The sequence below is a fragment of the Trachemys scripta genome, chromosome 1 (assembly GCF_013100865.1).
Source record: "Trachemys scripta elegans isolate TJP31775 chromosome 1, CAS_Tse_1.0, whole genome shotgun sequence".
Classification (NCBI taxonomy): Eukaryota; Metazoa; Chordata; order Testudines; family Emydidae; genus Trachemys; species Trachemys scripta.
The window spans coordinates 139,557,329-139,568,647 of NC_048298.1; the positions used below are offsets into that span (position 1 = coordinate 139,557,329).

The window sequence follows — 11,319 nt, forward strand, 5'->3', positions numbered from 1 at the left end:
CACAGGTGGTGGAAAATGGGTTAAAGGAACTGGCTGACTCAGGGAGATTAAGAAATGGGATAAAAAAGCCTTTCACCTGTAGGGCACTGGTTTCAGTGCAGCCCCAGGTCTGGAAGACTGGGTGGTTATGGAATGGGATATGAAGCCTTTTACCTCAAAGGGACCAGCTCTAGACCAGACTCACCCAGATCTGGGGAAAACTGGCTGGCTTGAGGTTTTTGTGTTTCATTTCTAAGGCACCATTGTGATCCAGCCAACATGGGGAACAGGTGGGAACCTCAGTCTGGATGGGCTTGTTGTGCTGATCTAGAAGTTGGGGAAGCGAGTGGGGACATGGGGACTGACAGGTCTATGAAGTGCTTCTCTATGTCCTTGAGTCACTGATGGCTGTACTCATCCCTGTCCTGCTTTCTCCACAGGACTTCTGCTCCCCATGGTGCAGCCTGTCTGCAGCATGTCATCCCTGGTTCCAGGCAGCCCACTGTCTGACAGCGAGTACCAGGTCTTCTTTTCTGCCCTGATGCCCTCCTGGAAGGCAGGTGTCGCCTGCCAGATCCGACGTACTCAAGGGTGCCATGACCCTAAAGTCATCCGGCTGGACCAGTTTGAGAACCACGGCTGGATCCCAGAGGGTACAGAGGGTGTAGGCGTATCAGGGTTGTAACAATCGTGTTTTGTCAGTGCCATGCAGAAACAAACTCAGCGTTGCCTCTACTGACTCAACCTGGAGTCTGGGCAGTGTGGTTCCTACCTGTGTGGCCCAGAAAGAGAGACAACTCCTGCCCAGTTTGAGTCAACATGTGACGTAACCTATCCTGTACTAGCCCAGCTTTTTAGGCTGCTGGGCTGCTCTTACTGATGATTCAGTTGTTGACCTGGCCTGATATTCCCAGCCTACAGAACCTGGTACTTTCCACCTAGAGGCTGGGTTTAGGACAGGATGTTGTTACAATTGCTTTCAGAGGCCTTTGATAAACCTAGATTTATTGTTGCTTGTCTCTTGCTCTAACGATATTGCATTTCAGTGGCTCAGATCCCATTGCATAAAAATTTATAGATCAATCTATATGCCATCCTAGCATAAGCACCCTGCAAATAACTGTAATAACTTTAGCCTACAACAGTGTACAGAAGGATTCAAATTGGATTATATCTATGCAGCTGAAACACTTGGGATAATTTCTTTGTTCATTTTTTCTTGAGGAAAAACACCCTAGACAATTAAAATACAAAAATATGTTATTAATATATTAGTTATGAATATAAACACTGAAAAGTCAGAAAATGCTAAAGAAAAGTTTGAATAAGCAACCTTAATTTTGCCTCCTTGTCTATATGCATCATTATAATACAGACTTTAATTACATAATATCAGTTTTGATATAATACCACACCCTTAATAATTTTCCACACCCTTAAAATACACAAATGTAACAACTTGTAGTTTTTGTATGCTAGATAACAAGCCCATTAAAGTATTTGCTATTCACCTTTCAGCTGATTACAGGCATGGAAGGACTTCTCCAACAAGGGAGGGTGGCATACACCTTAGCTAGTCTCAACAGATAGGTCCTGGATTTCTTCTGACCATGGGTGAACAGGGCCTGGTCTTTGTTCAAAGCCAGGCCTGCTCTGAGAGAGTAGGGCTTTTGGGCTGTAAAGAACCAGGGACTAGAACCCAGGTCTGCAGAGCCTAGAACAGTTGATGTTCCCACAGTGCCACCAGGAGGCCGTGTAGAGAGAGAGCCAGGGAGCACTGTGGAGAATAGGCACTGCAAGATATCTCCCAAAAGACCCAGAGTGATGGTACCCTGCAGCTCTCTGATTGGCCAAGCACCCTATTTAACCCCAGAGGTTGCCCCAGCAAGTTGCCTGGCCAGCTGTACAGACTTTGGCCTGCTGTAATGTTAGACTTTGCTTGATCGCCTGTCTCCTACTCCAGCTTGACTCTGATCCTGATGCATGCCTCCTGATTCCAACCTGGTAACTACCTCTGATCTCCAGTCTCTGACTCTGACCCAGACTCTTCCTTACAGGATCTGGCACTTGCGGTTCCTCCAACTCCTGCTTCGTGACTACTGTCCCAAGTGGGCAGACCTCAGTCCAGCTGTGACAGGTCAGACTGTACTTTACACAGGTCCTGCAGAGCTCCTGTAGGATGCTTCTAGTCCCGCATGGAGCATGCTTTTCTCCATTGTTTTTGAGGGCTCTGAAATGACTAGCTATTCTTTGACTTCAACCCAAGGGGTCTCCCATTAGACCTCTCATAGTTGCCAGCCTTCTACCAGGACCTGAAAGCTGGTCTCCGCAGCCAGGTCCTCTGTAGCCACTGAGAGTTGAGGATTTTCTCCTAGAGCCCCTCCTGTCCAATCTCCAGCTTCATGTGCTGGTGGTGGTCTCTTCAGTTGACCAGAAGTTGGTCCTCAGAATCAAGAGTTCCTGGACTATAGAGGGACACAGGACCAGAAGGGATTTCTTAGATCACTGAGTCCAATCCTCTGCTTTTGCAGGCAACCCTGTCATATATTCCCGTTCATAAGTTACAGTTGGCAAGACTGGATGGTCCCCACCATGCTTGCACAGTGCATGGGGCTGCCCACCACACTCACATTTCCTGTTGTATGCTCTAGGCAGTGAAAGCTGCCCTGTCCCCTACCTCTCTCACATTCCTCAAATGGGTCCCCTGAGAAGACTTATCCAACCCACCCTTCTCTCCTAGCTGCTGGAGTCAGTCAGGCCTTGGCTCCATGACAACTCCCCGCAGCTGCTCTCCACACATCACCTGAGCAGGCCTCACAGCCATGCCCAGGGGACATCTTCATACATTGAATGCTCCATATCACCATTTCCTTGCTCTTTTGCACTCCCTCCCCCAGGGACCCAAGTGGATGGAAGGCCCCTGGTAGGAGAGCATATATTCCATCCTGGTTCCACCATCCATCAGTGATGTAAGCTGGCAGATCCTCCATGGAGTTGTGAGCATAGGTACATTGCTACTGTATTTCATGGATTTCTCCAACATCCAACCCTTTGTAGTGAGAGGCTGGGGCTGCAATTTTCCTTTCATCTGTTTATTTTTGCCCACTTGATCTAAGGTCCCACATAGTCCTGGGACCTCCTCCTGGCACTGACTAAGATGGCTGTGGATCAGTCCAGGAACAGGAAGCTTAACAGGAAGGCTCTGTCTGTCTGTGGGACCATTTTCCATGTCTTTGTCAATTCACACATCCAAACAGAGTTCTACGTGGATCTGGCTCCTCCAGCACCCACTGCTCCTGTGACCTTTTAGATACATAGAGTTTAAGGCCAAAAGGGCCCACCAGATCATCTAGTCTTAGCTCCTGTATATCACAGGCCACCAGCACCACCCAGCATCTGCTCACTAAACCCAACAACCAAAATGAGACCAAAGTATTACAGCCCTTTGACGGGTCATTGCTCTTCTCTAAGCAGACTAATGAAAAGCTGCATAGACTCAAGGACTCCAGGACGATATTCAAATCTTTGGGCATTGATACACCTTCCCCAAAGAAAAAGCAGATCTCGCCTCCATAGCCATATTATCCTTCTTTCATGCCTCAGAACCAGGACCTAGTGAGAAAAAAGATTGGAGGTTATAGAAGACCAACCCTTTTGTTTTCTGCAGCAGCTCCTAGTTCAGACAGACAAAATGACAGTTCTAAGCAAACATTTTGATGTGTTTGTCAAGGACAGCCTACCACCTTCCAAAGTGCAAACCTTTTCTACCCCTTTTTTGCCAACTGGTTATCCCACTACTTAAATGCTTGGTCCTGCATCACTGAAGACCAGTGGGTCTTAGGTATAGACTTAATTGGGATACATCCTTCACTTTATTTCTATCCTCCCATTTCACTTCCTTTCCTCATCCCTTTTCAGGGGCCACGGTCAAGAGGTAGTTCTCCTTCAGGAGGTGCAATCTCTCCTCTGGTTGGGAGTCATAACAGAAGGTCCTCCATTTCACAGAGGAAAGGAATTTTATTCTCAATACTTCCTAATTCTAAAAGCAAAAGAGGGTCTCAGACTCATTCTAGGCCTGCAAGATCGCAACAGATAGCTAAAGAAAATAAAGTTTTATGTGGTCCCTCTGGCTTCTGTTATTCCCTCCCTGGATCCTGAAGACTGGTATGCCACCCTCGACTTAAAGGGATTCCTCCAACATCCAACCCTTTGTAGTGAGAGGCTGGGGCTGCAATTTTCCTTTCATCTGTTTATTTTTGCCCACCTGATCTAAGGTCCCACATAGTCCTGGGACCTCCTCCTGGCACTGACTAAGATGGCTGTGGATCAGTCCAGGAACAGGAAGCTTAACATTTTTGCCATATTTGCATGTGGCAAAACATCAAAGCCACAGGAAATTCCTCAGGTTTTTGGTCAACCAGTGCCGCTGTCAGTTTGCAGTCTTACCATTTAGCCTGTCTGCAGCCCCACATGTGTTCATAAAATAGAGGGCAGTGGTGCCAGTGTTCCTCAGAAAATTGGGAATTCAAGTGTTTCCCTCTTGGATGGTCCAAGGCTTAGGTGATGTCCAACATGACTGTTGTCCAATCCACCTTCAATGCATTAGGGTTGTTCATCTACACAGCGAAGTCAATCCTGTCTCTTATACAAGAGACAGAGTTTATAGAAGCAGCCTTGGACTCTATGAAAGCCAAGACCTTCCTTCCCCAGTTATGATTGCAGATGATGCTGGCCATTGCTTTAAACCTGAAGGCCCATCCTACCATGGCAACTACCTTAGCAACAAGAAGGTCAGGGAAAGTGTGGGACCCTTATTGAATGGAGGAGGCAACCAGTGTTCCCTCTAATTTTTCCCATCCATGTGCACCAATATGAAGGTGATGTACACATCACCTCCATATTGGTGCACATAACAAAATGCATGTGGTGAAGCTGGGGCCGCGGGGTTCGGAGTCTGGGAGGGGGTTCAGGGCTAGGGCAGAGGATTGGGATGCAGAGGTTTGAGGGTTCTGGCTGGGGGGTGAGGGCTCTGGGGTGGAGCCGGGGATGAGGGGCTCAGGGCTGGGACAGAGAGTTGGGTGCAGGGGGCGAGGGCTCCGGGTCGGGGTGCAGGATTTGGGGTGCAGGAGGGTGCTCAGGAGCTACAGCAGGGAGAGAGGACTCCCTGCAGCTCTCTCTCCCCGCAGCAACAGTACCTGGACTGGGGAGGAGAGGTGCCTCTTCCTGCTGCAGCAGCGCTGGGGCTGGGGCTGCAGGATAGGCATACCATCCCCCTGGCCTCAGCAGGTCCAGGCCAGGGGAGGGCCGCTCCACCCATGCCTGGGTCCAGGCTGGGCCTCCCTGGTCGCAGCTGGGTCCGGGCTGCTCTGGTCGTGCCGCCCCAGGAGGTCTGAGTGCCCCAGCTGTGCCTGGGGATGGGCCGCCCCAGACTGCGCCGCAGCACAGTTGAGGCCAGGGGAGTTGGGGAGCCGGGCTCGGTGGGGGCCAAGGGAGGGGCACCCCTGCCACAGCAGGTCCCCGGGCGGGTTCCCTGAGCACATGTGCAGCACTAAATAGGCTGCTGCACAGCTTACAGGGAACTTAGGAGGCAACCTAGTGACAGATGATGTGGAAAAAGCTGAAGTACTCAAAGCTTTTTTGCCTTCACAGACAAGGTCAGCGCCCAGACTGCTGCACTGGGCAGCACAGTGTGGGGAGGAGGTGAGCAGCCCTCAGTGCTGAAAGAACAGGTTAAGGACTATTTAGAAAAGCTGGATATGCACACGTCCATGGGACTGGATGCAATGCATCCGAGGGTGCTGAGGGACTTGGCTGATGTGATTGCAGAGCCATTGGCCATTATCTTTGAAAACTCATGGTGATCAGGGGATGTCCCAGACGATTGGAAAAAGGCAAACATAGTGCACAGATGCAAGACTCTTTAAAAAAGGGAAGAAGGAGAATCCGGGGAACTACAGACCTCACCTCTGTCTCTGGAAAAATCATGGAGCAGGTCCTCAAGGAATCCATTTTGAAGCACTTGGAGGAGAGGAGGGTGATCAGGAACAGTCAACATGGAGTTACCAAGGGCAAGTCATGCCTGACCAACCAGATTGCCTTCTATGATGAGATAACTGGCTCTGTGGATATGGGGAAAGCAGTGGACATGATATCCTTTGACTTTAGCAAAGCTTTTGATACAGTCTCTCAAAATATTCTTACCAGCAAGATAAAAAAGTATGGATTGGATGAATGAACTGTAAAGTGGATAGAAAGCTGGCTAGATTGTCGGGCTCAACAAGTATTGATCAACGGCTCGATGTCTAGTTGGCAGTCGGTATCAAGTGGAGTGCCCCAGGGGTCAGTCCTGGGCCTGGTTTTGTTCAACGTCTTGATTAATGATCTGGATGATGGGATGGATTGCACCCTCAGCTAGTTTGCATATGACACTAAGCTGGGGGGAGAGGTAGATATGCTGGAGGGTAGAGATAGGGTCCAGAGTGACCTAGAGAAATTGGTGGATTGGGCCAAAAGAAATCTGATGAAGTTCAACAAGGACAAGTGTAGAGTCCTGGACTTAGGACAGAAGAATCCCATGCACTGCTACAGGCTGGGGACCAACTGGCTAAGCGGCAGTATTGAAGAAAAGGACCTGGGGATTACAGTGGACGAGAAGCTGGATATGAGTCAACAGTGTGCCCTTGTTGCCAAGAAGGCTAACGGCATATTGGGCTGCATTAGTAGGAGCATTGCCAAGAGTCAGTGAAGCTGTGGGACTTTTTGCATTGCCAGCTCAATCCACTCAAAGCCTCTCACCTTCCAGGTGTTCAGAATAATCTGGCAGACCGATTAAGCAGATCTTTCTCACCACAAATGGTCCCTCCACCCAGATGTTGCCAGGTTCATTTTCCAATGGTGGGGCACTCCCCAAATAGACCTGTTTGCAACAAAAGTCAACAGGAAGTGTCATCAGTTTTGCTCTCAAGCAGGTCACAGCCCAGGGTCTCTCATGGATGCTTTCCTGTTGCCCTGGACAAACAAGCTCCTATACTTACTTCCTCCAGTTCCACTCCTGCCCAGAATGTTGTTGAAAATCAAGCAAGAACATGCTTGAGTCAGACTCATAGCTCTAGCATGGCCTCAACAGCATTGACTTTTCACTCTGCTGACCCTCTCTGATAGAGCTCCATTGACATTACATTGGACCCAGACCTGATCTCTCAGGACCATGGTAGCCTCCTCCATCCTAACTTGCAGGGCCTCCACCAGACAGCCTGCATGCTCTGTGGCTACCGCCTCAGGAGAACGTTTGTTCAAAGGGAGTTCAAGATTTTTTTTTTAAATAGTAGGAAACCTTCTACGAGGTATACTTACCTGGTGAAGTGTAAGAGATTCTACATCTGGTCCCAGCAAAAAGGTGTTTCTCCTGTCCTGGCACTGATCCATCATGTGTTGGACTATTTGTAATTCCTGAAACAGGAAGGTCTTGCCATTAGTTACATCAAGGTCCACCTGGCAGCTATCACAGCTTTCTCCAATCCTACGACAGCCAGATTTCTAAAAAGTTTGGAGCATTTGCATCAACCTGGACAGTGAGTGAATTACGAGCTCTAGAGTCCAAATCTCTGTCTGCAATCTTCTACAAGAACAAGATATGCCTATGCCCTCATCCAAAGTGGTGTCTCTCTTCCTTATTAATCAGGGTCAGGCAACTTTCTTCCCTCAGCCTCATGTTCATAGGGATGAGACTTCACACACTAGTGGTCAGGAGAGCATTGGCGTTTTACATGGACAGGACTAAACCATTCCAATCATCTTCACAGTTGTTTATGGCAATTTCAGACTGGATGAAGGACTGTCCGGTCTCCTCTCAAAGAATCTCCTCTTACATATGTTTGTGCTATAGCTTTGCCGATGTAACCCCTCCAAACAGAGTATTAGCACATTCAACAAAGGCACATGCAAGCCTCTGCAGCCTTTTTGGCCCAAGTGCCTATTCTGGACATTTGCAAAGCAGCAACTTGGTCTTCAGTGCCTACCTTTGCCTCACATTATGCCATCTCTCAGCAGTCTGGAGATAATGCCAAGTTCGGACATGTGGTTCTTCAGTCTTTACTCATGTAGACTCAGATCCCACCTCCAAATGGAACTACTTGTGAGTCACCTGAAGTGGAATGGGCATGTGCAATCATTCAAAGAAGAACCACCCGTTATTAACATTTTCTGTAACTGTTGTTCTTTGAGATGTGTTGCATGTGTCCCTTCCACGACCTACCCTCCTTCCCTGCTATATCAGAGTCTGTCCAGTAAGAAAGGAACTAAGGAGGGCTGGGGGCAGCTCTGCCCTTTATGCCATTGCACAGCAGCATGAAACAACAGAGGGCTCCAGTGCCACCCCAACAGATACTGCTGAGGGAAAAGTTTCTGACAACTGTGCACTAGACGTGCACACACCTGAAGTGGAGTGGCCATGTACAACACATCTTGAAGAACAACAGTTATGGAACAGATTAGTAACCATTTCTGTCAGCACAGCCCCACTATTTGGAGTGGAACAAGGCACCAACAAACAAAAAAGCCTTGATTCTTGTTTGCTGGAGTGTGATTGTAACAGAGAGCTAAACTAAATTCTGAAACATGCAGTGCTGTTTACTTTTTAGTTTTGTTTTCTTCTGTGATTGGAGAGATTCTCTGTCAACAGAGTCATTGATGTTTCAGCAAACATATGACTGGGGGCGTGTGACATTCCCCACATATCTTCTAGTTATGTCTCTGGAGTTCTTCTTTCCTGTCTGGCCAATCTGACATAATGACTGTTCTCCTGTAGGAGAAGTGTGAAAAACAGGCCACAAGCCTTCAGCAGGTGGGTGCATAACTGGTTGAAAGACTGCTCAAAGATTGGATATCAATGGTTTGCTGTCAAACTGGGAGGATGTATCTAGTATAGTCCCACAGGGGTCATTCCTGGGTCCAGTACTAGTCAATATTTTCATTACTGACTTGGATAATGGAGTGGAGAGTATCCTGGTGTTCCGGGGCTGGAGCACCCACGGGGAAAAATTAGTGGGTGCTCTGCACTCACCAGCAGCCAAGCTCCGCTCACCCCCTGCCCCACTTCCTCCTCCTCCCCTGAGCATGCCGCATCCCCGCTCCTCCGCCTACCTCCCAGTGCTTCCTGCCCGGCTGCTGCCAAATAGCTGTTTGGCAGCGTTAGCACGCTCTGGGAGGGAGGGGGAGGAGTGGGAACGTGGTGCGCTCAGGGGAGGAGGCGGGAAAGAGGTGGGGCCGAGGCGGGGATTTGGGGAAGGAGTTGGAATGGGGGCGGGGCAGGGGTGGGAAGAGGCAGGGGTGGAGTGGGGGCGGGGCCGGGGGCAGAGTGGGGTCGAGCACCCACGGGAAAGAGGGGAAGTCGACGCCTATGCATATAAAATTTGCAGAGGAGGCCAAGCTAGGAGAGGTTGCAAGCACTTTGGAGGACAGGATTAGAATTCAAAATGACCTTGACAAATTGGAGAATTGGTCTGAATTCAGCAAGATGAAATTCAGTAAAGACAAGTGCAAAGTACTACACCAAGGAAGGAAGAAACAGATGCACAACTACAAAATGGGAAATAACGGGCTCAGTGGTAGTACTGATGAAAAGGACCTGGGAGTTATAGTGGATCACAAACTGGATATGAGTCAATGTGATGCAGTTGTAAAAAAAAGGCTAATATCATGCTGGGGCGTATTAACAGGAGAGTTGTATGTAAGACATGGGAGGTAATTGTCCTGCTCTACTCAGCTCTACTGGTGAGGCCTCAGCTGGAGTACTGTTTCCTGTTCTGGGTGCCACACTTTAGGAAAGATGTGGACAAATTGGAGAGTACAGAGGAAAGCAACAAAAATGATCAGAGGTTTAGAAAAACTGACCTATGAGGAAAGATTAAGCAACTGGGCATTTGAGTCTTGAGAAAAGAAGACTGAGAGAGGACCTGATAACAGTCTTCAAATATGTTAAGGGCTATTATACAGAGGACAGTGATCAATTGTTCTCCATGTCCAAGAAGTAAAGGGGTTAATCTGCAGCAGGGGAGATTTAGGTTAGATATTAAGAAAAACTTTCCAACTAGAAGGGTAGTTAAGCTCTGGAACAGGCTTCCAAGGGAGGTTGTGGAATCCCCATCACTGGAGGTTTTTAAGAACAGATTGGACAAACACCTGACTGGGATGGTCTAGTTTACGTGATCCTGCCTTAGTGCAGGGGGCTGGACTTGATGACCAACTGAGGTCCCTTCCAGCCCTGCATGTCCATGATTCTATGAGTATTTGAAGCACTGTGTCTGCAGAAACCACTTATCTGTCACATGAAGGAATTTGGCTTGGGTGATGTGTTCAGGTTCCTCATGAAACTCCTTCTCTGTTCTGCATGCTCTCAAATCAGGGGGCTGGATAATTTCCATCCCAAAATACTGAAAGAACTGACTCACAAGACTGTGAGTCTAGTAGCAAGGATTTTTAATACATCTATCTGTTCAGGGTAGTAGCATATGACTGGACAGTAGCTAATGTTGTATCTATATTTAAGAAAGGGAAAAAAAGTCATTCGGGCAACTACAGATCTACTAGTCTGACCTCAGTAGCACACAGGGCTTTAGAACAAATTGTGAAGGAAAAAATAAGTAAATTTATGGAGGTAAATGGTCAAAGGGATTTAATGCAACATGGGTGTAGCAAAGGCAGATCATGCCAGACTACCCTGATTTCCTTGCTTGAGAAGAAGAACAGGAGTACTTGTGGCACCTTAGAGACTAACAAATTTATTAGAGCATAAGCTTTCGTGGACTACAGCCCACTTCTTCGGATGCATAGAAGTGGGCTGTAGTCCACGAAAGATTATGCTCTAATAAATTTGTTAATCTCTAAGGTGCCACAAGTACTCCTGTTCTTCTTTTTGCGGATACAGACTAACACGGCTGCTACTCTGAAACCTGTTGCTTGAGAAGATAACTGATTGTTTTTTAGAGAAGAAAAGTGCAGTAGATCTAATATACTTGGGCTTCAATAAAGCGTTTGACACGGTACCACGTGGGATGTTGTTAGTTAAATTAGGGAAGATGGGGATCAGTCCAAGCATTGTAAGGTGGATAAGGGATTGGCTAAAGGGGAGAAGGCAACAAGTTGTGCTGAAAGGTGAACTATCGGACTGGAGAGAGGTTACTGGTGGAGTTCCTCAAGGATTGGTCTTGGGACCAATCTTCTTCAATAATGTTATTAATGACTTTGGCACAAAACACAGGAGAATGCTAATGAAATTTGCTGATACAAAGTTGTGAGGCTTTGTCAATACAGAGGAGGTTCAGAATATTGTACAGAAAGGTC

The 11,319-nt window shown here is 47.8% G+C and overlaps 1 protein-coding gene across 1 annotated transcript in view; it reads left to right on the plus strand.

The window, feature by feature from the left end:
• Positions 1-454: 454 nt before the first annotated feature.
• ACRBP (acrosin binding protein) overlaps positions 455-11,319 on the plus strand; it is a 63,957-nt gene continuing 53,092 nt past the window's right edge. The window contains exon 1 of the mRNA XM_034766619.1: positions 455-632. Within this exon, the coding sequence (XP_034622510.1) occupies positions 455-632 (178 nt within the window). The remainder of the gene's footprint in view (positions 633-11,319) is intronic.